The sequence below is a fragment of the Felis catus genome, chromosome C1 (assembly GCF_018350175.1).
Source record: "Felis catus isolate Fca126 chromosome C1, F.catus_Fca126_mat1.0, whole genome shotgun sequence".
Classification (NCBI taxonomy): Eukaryota; Metazoa; Chordata; class Mammalia; order Carnivora; family Felidae; genus Felis; species Felis catus.
In genome coordinates, this window is record NC_058375.1 from 150,566,117 (window position 1) to 150,583,700 (window position 17,584).

The 17,584-nt window shown below is 34.6% G+C and overlaps 1 protein-coding gene and 1 pseudogene across 8 annotated transcripts in view; one reads left to right on the forward strand and one right to left on the reverse strand.

Annotated features, from left to right (window-relative positions):
• TANK (TRAF family member associated NFKB activator) overlaps positions 1-17,584 on the forward strand; it is a 94,154-nt gene that overhangs the window by 57,289 nt on the left and 19,281 nt on the right. For 5 of the 8 annotated variants that reach the window (XM_006935315.5, XM_006935314.4, XM_045033868.1 and 2 more), the window contains exons 3-4: positions 3,422-3,530; positions 4,864-4,982. In XM_006935315.5, the coding sequence (XP_006935377.1) occupies positions 3,422-3,530; positions 4,864-4,982 (228 nt within the window). Of the gene's footprint in view, positions 1-187; positions 293-1,164; positions 1,584-2,768; positions 2,889-3,421; positions 3,531-4,863; positions 4,983-17,584 lie in introns of those variants that run through there. The other 3 variants (XM_045033867.1, XM_045033865.1, XM_045033864.1) reach the window with 3 other exon arrangements.
• On the reverse strand, positions 16,152-16,439 carry LOC123379397 (annotated as a pseudogene).

A 17,584-nucleotide genomic window follows, 5' to 3' on the forward strand; every position in this document is an offset into this window, starting at 1 on the left:
TTCTAAAGATAATCTTTTTGCTTTGTTTATGATAATCAAGGAAGGCATGTATGGACAACCATTTTTAATAAATTTAAAATGTATACCATACTTGATCAGCATTGTTTTCAGCTTTGCTTTTGAACACTAAGAAAGAATACAAGTGCATTATGGCACAAATACCTAAGTACCTGTTTACCTCTTTCAGATACTGGTAGACCACTTGTTTTGCTAGTCTTTGGAATTGGAAGGAGTGTCAAATACACAGAAGCCAGAGTCATCTTGGCCAGATGGTGTTTGATACAGATGGATGGTTAGTTGTCATGCAGATCTCCTAGTTGGTAACTTGTTGCTGCCATCTGACTCAAAGAATCATTCACACACACTGGCTGTCAAAAGCATCTTCTCTTCTGTCTGTTTTAGCTGTCATGTCTGTGCTCTGTACAGACGTGTTGACAAGACATTGCTGTTGTACATTTTCAATGTGGTTGTTAGTGATTTTTCTGTTTTGTGGGATCTTTGATCAGGCTGGAATGTAGTTGGTTTGTAATTGTGTTGTTTTTAAAAAAATACTGTGACAGTGCAACAATTATCTGACCTTTTAAAAGGACTTTTCAGGTTATAAGTTTATTCAGATCTGTTCAGTGAACAAAAAGCATTTAATAAAAAGGAAAGAAACCTTCTTGTTTCAGTTTCCAAATATAACAAATAAACTGAATTCTACTGGTTATTTCTGAATTTGAATCAATATCTTCTTGTGGACTCTCCATCTTATAGCCTTGTGGTCAAAATCTTTATACTATTTTCTGAGTATGTATTTTCTTTTCTTGAAATGGTACCTTTTTTTCTGGTAAAAGCTTCCCTTTTTCTTCCCCCGCCCCCCCCCCAAAAAAAGAGAAAGAAAAGATCTTCAGACATTGCCTATCTTTTGCACCCATTTTCTCAAACTTAATTTCCTTTTCTCTTACTCACCTAGTGACCTGTCTCCTATTTTTCCTGTTTCCCTTATAAAATATAAGCAAAGCCTTTCTCCATTCTTTCAGGTAGCTTCTTAAGTTATTTCTGAAGTCTATTTCTCTGATAATTAACAACTTAATTAACAACTTAAAGTCTATTTATTCAACTAATACTTAGCATCTCAAAATGTGCCACTCTGCTATACTCTAGAGGTACCAGAAGAAAATAGTCTCTGCTCTTGAAGAGATCATAGTCTAAAGTGAAATCAGAAGTATAGATAATGAGACTAGAATACTACAATTGCTTTAAGTATGTGGAAAAAGCAGTAAGAGAACAAGGGCCATTGCTCTTCTTTTCCCCCGCTGTATTTCCAGAATATCAGTTTTTAATTTATTACAGAATTTGCTTGAGTTTACAAAGTACTTTATTAAGTGGTTTAAGAAATAGTTCAAAACTTTAACTTGAAAGAGTTGTTGATTTTTCCCATCCAGTGACTACATTTTCAGCATTATTCGTTTATTATAATATTTTATATGCAGGTATGCTAAAGTATGTTTTCAAGCCAGAGATAAAAGATGAATATTACCTGGCAGAACCTTCTGACTTGGTTCCAAAAGAAAATACGAGTCGTTTGGTTTTCCATGCAGGTGGGGAAAAAATATATAGTAGAAAGAGAATAGGCTGAAGTTTGAATCACTTACACACTCATTCTGGGCCTATCTCTAACTTGCTAAGTTTTTTATACTGGTTACTTAGTGTCTGGATAATAGAATATTTTTACCTATCAAAACATAGTGATGAAAGAATGGGCAATTATTGGTTAGTATTTATGAAGAGCTTTGAGTTCTTTGGGAAAAGCCGTAAATACACAGAAGTAGATAGTGAGGAAGTAACATCAGCATGTTTGCTGATTCCTCAGCCTGGTAGCTCTGTGCAGCCCAGGTAAATTTAGGTATTACAGAATTTGCTATAGACATTTAAATCCTCCTTTCAGTCAGCCAACTCACTCTTTCTAGGGACTTGGGTATAAATTTATCTAGGAAAGAGATGTCTTGTCCTGAGAGGCATGGCCCTAGACTGGATTTTGGTATTTAAGGTTTAGTTCTGAGACTCATAATCGTAGGATATGTGACCCATATGGATTAACAAGATACATTCTTCTATTTGCAATAATAAAGTTTGGATTCCTTTTTTTTTTTAACTTGGATTCTTTATTTCCATTATTTTTTTTTCAACAAGCATGTACTAAATATCTCCTATGTATAAGTTACTTTGCAAAGTTTAATGGGAGTATCAAGTCCTATAACACTACCCTCAGGCAACATGCAAAGAAAATGAACCACTTAAGTTACTTATCAGCTCTGTCAGTTACTCTTCTTTGAAGTGTATTACTTATAGAATTTCACCTTTTGTTTGGCAAAATGTGGTATTTTGCTGTAATTTCCTAAGCTAATGTATTTTGGGAATCTAGGAACCGCTATATAATTTATAAAGAACTTTAAGCTTACTGGTCTCTGAAAAGAATAATTTCATTAATTTTGAATTCTGAATTAAAAAAAAATTCAAAATCAAATACTTAGTATGTACTGAAGGACATTCCAAGATTATTAGGACCTTCTTTTATATTCAGGGAATTTACAATTTAGTCATTTATTGTTGCACCAGTGTAAAAATTGATAAAGAATTCTCTGTTATTTGTTGGTGATAATTTTTAAGAATTTGTACTAATTTGGTAATTGTAATGTAGCATTTTCAAATTTGCTTGAAGGTTTGTTAACATCTGTATTCTCTAATGCAAACTGCTGTCTTTTTTCATTGCATAATTTTCACAGCCACTGCAATAAAATAGCAAGATGAATGGATTAAAAATATAAGGGAAATTATGATATTTAAGATATCCAGTAAGGATTAAGCACATATTCTCTTGACTTCTTAAAACTTAATCTGAGAAAGTAAGTTTTTGGTCAGTATAATTTTGTAATTTGTACTCATCCCTTTAATTTTCATAGGGTTTTAGTCAGAGCTACTTTCTTTGTGATTTTATACCCTAAGTATAAATTCAAAAGTGCTTTTACTTAAGAGACGTGAAATGTTAACATTTTTTAAGTTACAGGTATTTTTATACAGTAGCATAGAATGATAGAATGAATCCATTTTGTCATTCATGCTTTTTTTGTTGCTGCCATTAAGAACTGAATTCTAAATTACAATTTTTATCCTAACTGAAAGACCAGGAGTTGAACTATTAACTGAAATTTCTCTAATTAAAGTGACTTTTTAAATTTTACAGTGTTTTATGTCAGTGATGTTTATAATGATTATTACTGTATTGTTGGATCTGGTTTTTGGCTCACAAATAACATGCTCACTACCTGGGAAATGGCAATAGGGCAAACCATATCTATATGTAATTCTTAATGGACAGTAGATGTATGTACACACATCTGTCAATAAATATAAGGCTGAATGGTTTTTATGTCCACAGACTGAAAACTATGAGCAGAGAATACGTGAGCAACAGGAACAGCTGTCACTTCAACAAACTATTATTGACAAGCTGAAATCACAGTTACTTCTTATGAATTCCAGTCAAGGTATCTTCATATTTATTTATTTTTTTTTTAATTTTTTTTTTCAACGTTTATTTATTTTTTTGGGGACAGATAGAGACATAGCATGAATGGGGGAGGGGCAGAGAGAGAGGGAGACACAGAATCGGAAACAGGCTCCAGGCTCTGAGCCATCAGCCCAGAGCCTGACGCGGGGCTCGAACTCATGGACTGCGATATCGTGACCTGGCTGAAGTCGGACGCTTAACCGACTGCGCCACCCAGGCGCCCCTCTTCATATTTATTTTTTACGTATTTCTTAAACCTCTTGAAGAACAGAAAGATGGAAATCAAGTTTTTCTATTTTATTTCTCCATTGTTTCTCAGTAGTTCTGATATTTTAATAATTGTGGTGCAGTTACATGTTTTCATTTATGAAATGAGTACTTGCCAGGGTGTGGGAAAATGAACATTCTTGTAGAACTCTGTGTTGATAAAACTTCTTAGAGGGCAATTTGCCAGTAAGTAGTGAAAGCTTTCTTAAATGTCTGTGCCTTTTAAACAAAAAATTCAAGTCCTAACCATATGCCATAAGAAAATGTTTGTTCAAATACTCAAAGATACGTATGTAAGGATGCTTATCACAGTATAACTTCTAATAATGAAAAATCAGATATAATGAAATGTTCAACAGTTAAATTATAGTCTTTCATATAATCATCAGCTGTGTAGAAAAAGCGATGATAATAGATGTTAACTTACTAACATGAGACATGTTCATTATATATAGGAAAGAACAAAACAAGATTTTATATATATACATATATATACATATATATATAATTTTATTTTTTGTGTGCAACAAAAGAGATTCTTGTATGAATTTATATGTATTGGAAAAGAAAAACTGTGATAAAATATAAACTAAAATTTTGACAGGAATAATTCACAGGTCATAAAGGTTGTGAGCAGCTTTTATTTATTTATTTATTTTTGGTATGTCTGCATTTTCTAATTTTCCTATAATAAGTATGGAGTAGTTATGCAAATGATTGTCTTAAACAAGAAGTGCACACCTGAAAATACTGCTTATTACAAGTTTCACTGCTATTGTTGATGGTCGGCCTCAAAGAGCTTCTAGTTTTCTAAATTCTACATAGTTTTTATACCACTGATTTGGGGAGTGTAGTTTTGTGGGAATGGAAAAAAATCTAAATGGGCAAATTTAAGTTGTCAAGGTAAGTTTTATCTTAAGAATTTCTGAAACTCATAGTTTAAAATTTCTTTAAAATTAGGTTTCTGATTTGTTTTTATTTTTTCAGCGGGTACCAAAAACAGGGATTATCCTACTTATATCCAAGAGGTTTTTGTCTTGCAGATAACAGTTTTGGCTATGTTGCTCTGCTTGAAGACAGTGAAGGAAGAAAGAATAATTTGCCTCTTGATCAGCCACATGATAAAGTAAAATCAGGAATACCAAGAGAAAAAGAATTAAAGGTAGACTGCACTGCTGGTTTATTCCCTAAAGGAAATAAGAAGTGATGGGATGCCTGGGTGGCTCAGTCTGTTGAGCGCCCAACTTTTGCGCAGGTCATGATCTCGCGGTTCGTGGGTTCAGACCCCGCATCGGGCTCTGTGCTGACAGCTCAGAGCTGGAAGCCTGCTTTCATTATTAGATTTTATGTCTCCTCTCTCTGCCCCTCTCCCACTTGTGCTTGGTCTCTCTCTCTCTCTCTCTCTGTCAAAAATAAACATTGAAAAAAAATTTTTTTAAGAAAATAAGAAATGAGAAATTGGGTTCCACAGACTTACTGAATTATTCAGTCAGTATTCTATCGAATTTGGGTGGGCGAGAGCAAGGGAGAAGGTGGAGGAGATTTTTTTCACTCCTACCATTGCTTCAAAAAGCAACATTCAAATGCTGACACATAACACATGTGCTTCTTTGTTTTGTTCTCCTGCAGTAGATCCACCACTGGAATTCTAAACAAATTGTAGATGTACACAAACAAATGACTTACATATTTCAAATAGAAGCACTATTTCCAGGTAAAATAAAGGCTTAGGGTTCATGTTTCCTAGTATTCTCTTTTCTATATCACAAAGAAATAAAACATTTAACTAAGGTAGGTAGTAAGGCACAGATGATTCTGGATTAGAAAATAATATTCTAGTTTGTTCTTAAATTTCCTGTGCTTAATTTTTTAAAAAATCCGCCTAACCAGTTCGGCAAAAGTCTTCACTGAAACAATATAAGAAGGAACGTTCCATATCTCTGCAAGGAGACATGTATAAGGATATTGGTTAGAAACAAACTAAACATCCATCAGTGGCAGAACAGTACACCTTTACAGGAAACACTTTAGAAAAATTAAAATTAACCAAACATTTATATACTAGTATGCCTAGATTTCAGAAACAGTATTGAACAAAAAGTGGAAATTACAAAATGATAAAATGGGAATGACTTATGTAAATTTTTTCAGATATAAAATATTATGACACTGTTTCTAAAAACACAAGTATGTAGTAAAAGTATAAAAACATGGACAAGAACGTTCCACAACTTTCTTAGAAAAATGATCACCTCCATAGTTGGGGAGAGAAGAGTCTCTGATTCTGGGAAGGGAATAAAATAAAAGATCAGTTGTATCTATAACTTTTCTTTTTTTAAAGAAAACTACTGAAGTGAAATGTTAACCCTTGTTAAATCAGGGTACTAGATACATAGATGTATATTATTTTCTATGTTTTTATGAATCCTTGAAATGTGTGTTTAAAAAGGAATTTTTTAATGAGTTAGGTTTTAGAAGGATGAAATAGCTTTTCAATAAAATAAGATTTCCTAACTAATGAGGACTCTTAACATCCACAAGACCAATTAAGTCAAGAATGCTATATTTATTTCTTTTCTTCTAAATATGGTAGAAGATTTTAGCTTTGTGTGCCAAGGTTATTCATTTATCGATCCCATAACTAAGACTGTTGTAATTTGTTTTTATTTAACGTGAAATATGAGAAACCCAGTTTAAATACTTTTCTATATATAAAAATTTATAAAATTTATATAATATATAAAATTATATAAAATATATATATAAATATATATAAAAAATAGAATGAGAAGTTCTCTAATGTATCTCCCCTTTCATTTTTTAAAAATCAATCTTGTTTTTTTATTTGAATCATTCAGCTCTCTTCACCCTCACTCCAATTTCCATTTATCTAAAAATGCTGATAAACACAAGAAACTCTGGCACTGGAATATGTTTCAGTTTATTTTGCAAAAGACAAAATTCAGAAACAGTGATTCTGACTTCTGAAATACAATTTTATGATTGGGTCTATTATAGTGCATTATAAAATAATTGAATTACTGTGAAATGGCAGCACATAAACTTAGTGCTTAAGTAAACAATATTTACATTCCATTTTCATGTTTTGGGGACTTTTTTTTTTACTTAAAAAATTTTTTTTTAGTATTTATTTTTGAGAGAGAGAGACAGTGTGAGCAGGGAAGGGGCAGAGAGAAAGGGAGACACAGCATCTGAAGCAGGCTCCAGGCTCTGAGCTGCCAGCACAGAGCCTGGTGCAGGGCTTGAACTCAGGAACTACAAGATCATGACCTGAGCCGAAGTTGGTTGCTTAACCAACTGAGCCACCCAGGTGCCCCTTGTTTTGAAGATTTTGAAATGTGATTATTTACCATCAATTTTTAATCAAAATTCCTACATATATTCCAGTTATAACATTTCTTTGAAGATAATAAAATATCTCTAGTTCAAAATATACAGAAGGCATTTTTGAAAATATTAATCTTGGTTAGAACAAACAGGATGGTGTAAAAGGCTCTTAGATATGTTAGTAATTTCATTTATTTTATATTTGGGTAATTTGTCATTGTTTATGAAAGGTTTAGGGTTTATTTTTCAGTCAGTAAGTGTTCAGTGGGAACCTTCCTCTGAATTATTTTTTAAATTACATTCGTTTTATTTTTATAAGATGTCTTTTGTCTATAAAATATATACTATCTGGATATCTGGCCTACATTAAGTGTAAGTAATAGAAATTATGTCAGAGATGGCTTATTTCCAAAGAATGAATAATGTTGCACAATTGTAACTTTATTTGTAAACAGACAATAGAGGAAAAAATAAAGTGAGAAATATAAATCTAGTGAGTTCTCTTAATGATCTTTACGAATAGGGGAAACATTTATGTGACAGCCACATATTTAATACTTGGAATAGCTCATCAACTCAGTCTTCTTATACTGTAGCTATTTAATAAAAATAAAATTAACTCTTATATTTCCGGTTTCTCATCTTTATCTAGAGTCAAAGTGCTAATGAGCACTAAATATGCAACAGATTAAAAGGAAGAAATATATTCCAAAAGAAGGAAGGAATTGGATTTATTGAATATTTGAGAGCTGGCTGTATATTGTAAAAAAATAGGCCTCATTTAGAAAAATACTGGCCAATTAAGCAGTTGAAACTCAATTCAGTTTTAGTTAATACAAGTGAAATCCTTTCCTAAAGAATTTTGATTTTGGATGTATCAGGGTTTTTCCAAAATGAAAAATTGCATATTGGTTGTCAGTTGCAGCTTTGTAAAAGTATGCATGTACGTGTAGAAACTGAAAGGCAGCATGTACAAATGGCTAAGAGAATGGTACAGTTCACTTTTTTTCTGTTTCCAATATAATTTTATGTAATTAGTCTTTTTAAAAACTCAACAATTTCTAGAAATCACGTTCCCAATCAGTTGGCCTAGCCTCTGTAAAGAATAAGTTAATAGAAATGCTTTGAACCAATAACACAAGGAAGCTACTGCTAACCGCTCACAGTCCTTTCCTCCTTCTGTTTGGTGAGTTGTTTGAGGATTTGTTTTCTTTTGACTGTTTTGTTCAGGATTTGGTTAGGATATTTGACAGCAACAAATGACATTATGGCATTATGGCAAATGATGTGGCTTTCTTGTTGCTCTCTTCTCTTGGATCTCTTTCTTACTTTGAGGAAATAATGCCATAATGCCAGGCTGCCCTGGAAAATGAGACAAAAAGCAGAGGAAAAGGGCATTTGAGGGGAAAAAAGCCCTTTTAGAAAATTTTATTTGAGAAACATGAAATTTGTAGATCGGCCTCTGTTCATGGTACTCCTCCACAAAGAACATGCAAGAATTCTTCGACTTCTAAAAGGACATAAGGAAGTCACGACAGCAGAGCTTGTATAATTGGGTGGCCCTTAATACTCTGCTTTAGTTTAGAGACATTAGAGAAAAAGTACTCAGTTTAGTGGAAAACCTGAATTTCACTTCTCATATACCACCATAGTTTGCACAGTCTTTCTTGAGGAGATACGGTTTTGGCAAAGGGGTCATTGCGTTATCTATCATACAACAAAGTACCCCGAATTTTATGCCCAAACTTAACAACTTAAAACAACAAATATTTATTATTTCAGTTTCTGTGGGTCAGAAATTTAGAAGTGACTTAGCTGGGTAGTTCTGGTTCAAGATCTCATTTGACTGAAGTTAGGATGTGGGCAAGGGCTTCAGTCATCTGAAGGCTTGGCGTGGTTGGAGGATCCACGTCCAAGATGGCTCACTCAAATGACTGTTGGCAGGAGACATCTCCATGGCCTTTTCTCACAACCTGGCCAATAATTTCCTCAAAGTAAGAGAGTAAGAGATCCAAGAGAAGAGAGCAACAAGAAAGCCACAGTGCTTCACATGACCTAGTTTCTAAAAATCACATACCTTTACTTCCACTTTATTCTGCTCATTAGAAATAAGTCACAAAGTGCTTCAGAGGCAAGGAAATACGCTCCTCTTCTTGAAAGGAGGAGTACCAGAGATTTTGTACATGTATTTTAAAAGCATCATGGGATGGTAGATTGTGGCATACAGAGAGGGTACCATAGATCAGGGTGTGGTGTGTAGTATTTGATTTATATGATAAATACTAATGAAAAGTCAAGGACCTTGGCAGAATTTAATAGTAAATTCAGCTTCCTGAATCCTATCAGTGTTAATCTCAGAAGAAACAAATATCATAGCTTCTCATCTTAACAATTTGAAAAATTCTGGGGCGCCTGAGTGGCTCAGTCGGTTAAGCATCCGACTTTGGCTCAGGTCATGATCTCGCGGTTTGTGGATTCAAGCCCCACGTCGGGCTCTGTGCTGACAGCTCAGAGCCTGGAGCCTGCTTCAGATTCAGTGTCTCATCCTCTCTCTGCCCCTCCCATGCTCGTGCTCTGTCTCTCTTTGTCTCTCAATAATAAATAAATGTTAAAAAAAAATTTAAAAAAAAACAATTTCAAAAATTCTGACGTGAATGTAGACTTTCCAGAGAACAGCTGAGCAGTGTTTTAGAGAACCAAGAAACTATTGCCTGTTGTTACGTTTTCTTTTTTTATAACCAGTTTTGAAAATTGAAAATATTTATATGTAGAAAATCAACACAAAAATGCACACACTTATTCTTGACAAAACTATCTCTTGTTTATAGAACACCATTGTCAGACACAGTAGCATATGTCATGAGAGCAGTTATTTAAATAACAAATTGTGTTTCTTAATGTAGATATAAATTGGCATTGTTTAATTCACTTTTTTAAAAACTAGGATTGTAATATACTGGATCATTTTTAAGATCTTGGAAATAAGAGATTTTTATAATACTGCTTCTGAGAGGCACTTCAGTTGCCAAACTGAATACTATTCTAGGTGTCCAGGGTTTGACAAAAATTGTTTGCCCTCATCTTTCTATCCTACAGTATTTTTTTTGGAAGTTACACAAGAGTCTAGATAGAATGTCGGGATGCAAGAAAATGTATAGGGAGTGATGATATTGAATACATAGAAGAATTTGGTGATACTGGTAAATTTTCTTCGCTCACTCGTCCAGTGACTGAACTGCTATGTACCTGACACTGCCAGCCGCTGGAAGAACAAAGAAATATTGTCGATGCTGGCTTAAAGTTTTGATTTAATAACCAAAATCAACGTTACTGAATATCGTAAGGTAATTTCAGAGTCTAGGATCCAGGATACAAAGTGTAATATGAGTTTATTTGAACTTCTGGTTTGTTTTTGTTTTTGTTTTTGTTTTTTTAATTTTTTTTTTCAACGTTTATTTATTTTTGGGACAGAGAGAGACAGAGCATGAACGGGGGAGGGGCAGAGAGAGAGGGAGACACAGAATCAGAAACAGGCTCCAGGCTCTGAGCCATCAGCCCAGAGTCTGACGCGGGGCTCGAACTCCCGGACCGCGAGATCGTGACCTGGCTGAAGTCGGACGCTTAACCGACTGCGCCACCCAGGCGCCCCTGAACTTCTGTTTTTTAACATAGAGATCATGTGTCCAAAGAGCTGATTTTCTGCTTTGTTTCTGATTTTATGTATGTATTTCTCATTTGTTCTTTATACATGTCTTTTTTCATCTGAGTTACATGCTTTAAGCAAAAGTGTAAAAATACAAAGAATGCAGTTATTACGGAAAGATGCCAGTTAGACAGTTGGCCCATCCCTCATGTCGCCATTCTTGTGATTAGCTCGGTAGATAGACGGTAACATCAAAGAACAGCAAAGATTTTGTGGGTTTTGAAGAGAAAAACAGTGATGTAGCCGTGGAGCTGCCATCAGTGCTAACATTAAGGAAATAAGATGTGCTGTACCTGGTAATTCTAGTGAATATAGAGGCTCTGACATGTTTGAAGAAAGCTGATGTCTAAAAATTCACTTGTCAATCACTTAGACAAGAAGTATTTGTTGAACTCCTTCTATTTGCCTAGTCTTGCTAATCATTGACAGGAGTACAAAAAAAGAATGAGACATGATCCGTCTCTAACTTTAAGGAGCCATGTAGTCTGATTGGAGAAACAAAGATTTGGACCCCAAAGCAATTAGCAAACATTGTAAGTCAATGTGAAGTCTTAATTATATGATAAAATGAAATGCTAATTATAATTTTATGGTACAGATAAAACATATAGGACCTTAATTTAAAAATAAAATTCCCAGTGAGCTAAAAGGTAGGCTTGAGCAGGGGATCAACATTTAGTTCAAGGAGAGAAAAGGAAACATATTCTTATGTGCCTATGTTTTGGTACTGCGTACATAGATATGAAAACCTAATTTTCTGCAAGATTTTAATGGGAAAAGAATAATTTCTAGATACGAGCTGAGATTTTTCAAGACCACTTTGGAGAACATTATGTAAACTGAATCTGGGTGCCTGGGTGGCTTAGTCAGTAAAGTGTGTAACTTTTGATCTTAGGGTCATGAGTTCATGCCCCACACTGGGTGCAGGATTACATACATACATACATACATAATACATACATAACTGAAAGGTAAAACTGATGATTTTGAAAGATCAATTTCATTTACTATAAGCTTTTTTTTTTTAAGTTTATTTATTTATTTTGAGAGAGAGCACACACAAAGAGAGGAGGGACAGAGAGAGACAAGGAGACAGAGAATCCCAAGCAGGTCCCATGCTGTCAGCACAGAGTCCAACACGGGGCTCGAATTCACAAACTGTGAGATCATGACCTGAGCCCAAATCAAGAGTCAGACACTTACCTGACTATAGTAGGTGCCCCTACTATAACCTTTTTAAAATGACATAATCATGGCTTCAGAAGACAGAATGCTCCCTACTATTTTGTTACCTTATTCTATGGATGGTCCTTGAGAGGCATTGGTGTGTTCCTCCAGTTGTTATGCATGACAGTTTCAACAGACAGTGTATGAACTTTAATGCTGCTTTACTTTCTGAACTTTTGTAACTTATAAAATTGGCCTCACAAGTCTAGGTCTTAGATGATATCCCCATCCTTCCAGCGTTCATTTGTCATATACTATGGATTTCAGATGCAGCTCCCACTTAGGGATCTATATCTGAGTTTAGGCCCCCTATAGTTTCTCCCTTTTTTTTAATGTTTATTTATTTTGAGAGAGAGTGCACACACAAGCTTGCACAAGTGCGGGGGAGGGACAAAAGAGGGAGAGAATCCCAAGCAGGCTCCATGCTGTCAGCGCAGAGATGCAAGGCTTGATCTCACAAACCCGTGAGATCATGACCTGAGCTGAGATCAGGAGTCAGATGCTTAATCAACTGAGCCACCCAGGTGCCCCAGCTTCTCCTTTTTTCTATTGCAGGTCTTTTCAACTAAGTTTGTTGGCCAACTTGCCATATATTGTCCAAGTACCTGGTTTTATAAGCATTATAAAAGCTTTATAATAGACTGTCGTATTATGAATACCTTGCCACATGTTTCTGTCAATGCATATAGCAGTTTTTGTGAAAGTGTAGCTGATAAAGCCTCTCATCTCTAATTTTGAATACTGCTCTAACAACAAAACCATAATATGAAACCAGTTAAGTTTTGCACGAAGAGCTCTTACAATAGAACTTGCATACTGTTTCCCCCTTCCTTTAGCAGTTTACTGTCTTCAACCATTAATAATTTGTGTTTTTTTTTAATCCAGAAGGTATATAGGAACCTTTTCAGTTTTTTCTTCTCTTATTTGCTCATGTGGATGTAGTTCTATTCAAATACCTTATTTTACCTTACAGATATTTGTTACATAAGCAGACACTACTATATTTAGAAATGTTTATTTTAGTCCATTAAAAACTGTAAAACCAATCTGTATCATGTACCAAACTGATTTAAAATATACATATTTATTGGAAAAAAATAGACTGCCATATACAGGTATATGATAAATATTTTTTCATCATTTGAATGAAAGTTAGAAATTAGACCATTAGTCAAGATATGTAACCATCAAGTGATTTCTGTGGGAAAAGTCAGATTTGGTTACATTGTCTAAACACTACCTTTTCTAAGAGAAGAACTTGAAATAAATTCACTTAATGTTCATTACTCAACTTTGTTAAAAAAATGACTATATTTTAATGCTCAAGCTTCTCTTTTTATCATCTTTTATTAGATAAAAATAGGGATGTACCCTCTATACAATGGCACATGCCAGCCTAAGCCGAGGCTTATGTAGTATTGGAGAAATGTATGTGAGCACCCTATCTTCTCAGTCACAGCAAATGTCCTGTTCCCCCTAAGTTGTTTCTAGAGACTGGATTGAATATACCTTTTTTCAAAGTATTACATTTCTGTATTACTCCTCTTTGGAGACCGGCTTTTGTTTATAAATTATCTGGTAGAATAATAATTAGAAGGCAGAAAAATCCTCTTGAGTCAGCTCATTCATCAAAGTTCAGAGTTTTTTCCCAAAGTGTTATAATAAATATATCACAGATTTTAAGAAACAAAAAAATATATATTAATATCCAAAACATTTCAATATTTTGAATATTTCAATATATTGAAACTTCTGTTGCAGTTTTGATTGTTTCCAAATCTGAGTTATTAATCCATCCTAACCCTTTCCTGTTCTGGGTCTCTTTTTTAATTCAATACATCATGTTAGAGTTTTTGTTTTTATAATACCGGAAATAATTTTTAAGGGGAGAAAAAAATGAGAAGTGGCATATCACTTCTTAAATTCTCTTCCCAGGCTTCTAAGCAGATTTGATTATTTCTGGTATGGTTTTTCTCCCCTCATTTCCCCCTATTAAGCTCTTCCTCGCATTTCCCATTTTTCTTTTCTCTACTCTTCTCCGGAGGCCACAAGCCAAGAGTTAGTATATTCTGTTCAGCCCTGATTTCTCTTGACCCAAGCATGAAAGTCTATTCTCTCAGCCTCGGTAGGTTAGGACTAGCCCCCCAAAACAATCTAGTTTCTCTCATATCATTATCTGTCATCCTAATTTCAAAATCTGTTTTGAAGACATTTGTTTTTCAACATTATAAAATGCTTCTGCATTGGACCTGGTGTGATTTGTTGTGTTTTTTTATTGTTTTGGTTTTTTTGGTTGAATTATCTGAAGAAAATCTTGTTTCATATAGATACGTAGTTAGGAAAGAGAATAATATTTTAATAACCTTTTTAGAAATTGTGGCTGTTCTCCTTTGATACTATACCAAAATTCAGTAAGTAGTAGTTTAAGTGTCAATTGCAATATAAAAGCTGAAACCAATGAACTTTTCTGCATTAAAAGCCAGAGGTCTATCTTGTCTATCTTTAGATCTATCTTTTACCTATATGATTTTATAGCATCATAAATCGGTCATTTGAAAAATACTGGTTCACTGTGCTATGCAGATCTTGCAAATGTTGACTTATGATATTTAAAAATCACATTTAACATCATCACTGATCTCATCATAAAAGTCTTTTTAAGTATTGGGCAATTGTCAAGCTTACTATAAGGGGTACACAGTTCCCAAGATTTTAATTTTCACTTTCTAAAATTTTTTTCATGGACAACAAATCTTGTCAGTTTTCTATAAAGTGAGAGGCTAACTTCATTTGCTTTTGAGAATGTCTGAATAACCATAGCATGCATGTCAGTCATTCTTTCAAGTGAAAATGGTGTTCCATTAAAAAAGTGACTAGTTCAGCTTGCAACTCTCAAACAGTTGAACCAGTGCTTTTCCCCAAGACAACCCTTGTAGTTTGGTATGAGATAGAAGTCCTTTGTGTGTATTTCCTATTTTGTCTCACACAGTATTTAAAAGCTATTAACTTGGGATCAAAATTTAATAAAATTAATAATTTTTACTATCTCATCAAGGAGACATTTCAGGACCCCAAGGATTTTTTTTTTTTTTTTTTTTTTTTTTTTTTTACTGAGTATGTGGCATTAAAGAGAACGGTAACTCCAGTTTTGTGTCATGGCCTTGATATGTCCAGGCACTAGCAGTTTTACTCACCATTGCTTTTGTATCATCAATATAAATATCAAAAGAGTAAAAAAAACAAATAACATCTAATAGTACTGTGATAATAGTTGACGCCATATATGTCAGGGTCAGGGATTTGATTTTACACTACCCACGAGCTAGTAAGTTAGCCAGTTACTGCTTCACAGATGCTGTAATAAGACACAAGGCTCTTGAATCAGAAAAAAATCTTTGTTATACACAGCACATAAGCAGCAAGAGCATTATTATTTGTGTTGGTCCCTCCAGGGAAGAGGGAAGGGTAACGTGGTAAGACCCAGATGGATGCCTATATCTGTAATGGGTTGCATTAAAAGTGAGGAACACTGAGCTTGGGAGATGGGTCATTTTACAGCAAGCAGTAAGTAGCATGCTCATTGTCCAAGAGAGACATTAGCTTTCGTGTTTGCCCTCTGCAAACACAGTCCTCAGAAATATCCCAGGTAAAGAACAATCAGAGCCTTATATTCTTGGCATACACAGCAAAAATGTAGGGACACTCAGGGCCCAGGCAGATTTCTTTCCCAAAGTAGATCCCTTGAAAGAATCTCAGGACTTCCAGGGATCCTAGACCTTATTTTGAGAACCACTGTTTTACTAGATTGTAATTTTCTGTTAGAAAAATATTGCCTTTTTCTCAGTAAGTTACTTACTTTTCCTTCCATTGAAAAAACGTCATACTTTAAGAATACTCTTAACATCCCCTCAGGAACCCTTATTTATGTATGGAAGTCATACTGCTTGTTCATCATTTTCACATTTATTAGATAACTAATTGTTTTACATCTTTATACTTTATTTTGTTGTTGTTGTTACATAAATTACCCATTTATTATAGGCTAACAATGTTTCAAATGGTGGAGCTTCTACCGGTCTTCCAACTCCTTAGTCTTTTGATGGCTGACTTTCCTGTAATGGCAGAAGTGATGTTGGTCCAAACACTACCAGCTACCGTTTTTATGTAAGAACCACAGTGCCAGATGCCCACAGCTCATCTTTTCATCTTGGTTTTGCCACAGAAGGAGCACGTGTATTTGGCATGCTGGTTTATTTCAGTCTTCTTCACCATTTTCCCAAGGGAGGCACCATAATGGGTCCCATATTTACTGGTGATTCCGACCTTGGTGTGTTTAGCCATGTCACTGCAAACTAGGTCTGAGCCCAGAGAGCTACATCTTTATACATTAAGTCATGATATCTGTAAACTGCTCCCAGTTACTTACTATACCTAATATATTAAGTCTGGAACAAACTGAATTTTGGCTCTCATCTGTTAAAAGATAGTGTGGTGCCTGATACATTTCCTGAAGTGTTCCACAGAACCCCAGACCTGTAAAGTGCTGCATACTGTGTACTCTTTCTGATGAATTTTAAAGGCATAAGAATGTATTATAGGATCTGAAATCAGCAGTAAGAAAACCACTTCGCTTCATCTAACCGCAGAATCTCTAGCTAGCATTTTCCCCAATATTGTATTTTAACAACTTCTTGCCAGATTTGTAGTCCCCTTTAAGATATTTCTAGAATTGGGTGGGGGAGAGGCAGGGAAGGCTCACCCAATTTTTCATTTGTACCTAATATGTTATACTCTTCTGAACTCTGCTGCTTACTTGCTATGTTATGAAACCTGACGTTTTCTCTGAAAAATTTTTTTTTCTATCAAAGATGGGTGTCTTATTTTCTCTCTCCCATTTTGTCAGCAGTGGTGTGATTTTTGTATTCCAACTCAGTTTTCCTCGGAGTAATTCCATAACGGCCATATTGGATGGGTTTACTCAGTTCTTCTATCCCTAATTGCTCTTCACTATTTAACATTAAGGACAGTGTGTTTCCCTATACGTTGCATCCACATAATGTTGCTCACTGACTTGTCCATATTCCCCAGAAGTGTCATTTGAAATTAATTTATGCTGGATGGCCAAATAGCCATGATAACTCTTGCTTTCCTTCTTGCTGTAGCTGTTTAAACATTCTCTCCTCCTCTTTTTCCATGCTGCAGCCTTGGAGTCCCAAGTCCTACCCCTAGCTCTTGCTTCACCTCTTGTCCTAAGGACAAAGTGGTAATAACTTTTTTTCTAAAGCTGAATCTAAAACTCTCTCCTTCCTACTTTTTTGATAAATGTCTATTCTTTTTTGACATAAGAAAGATAATAGATCTTGGCATTTTATTGCTCTTTGTCAGACCTACAGTTTTGTTTTGGATTTTGCTATGTCAGGAAAGCCTTACCTCACTTTCTTTAAGATTTTATCTTGCCCTAAGATTTTTGATGCTAAGGAGAACAG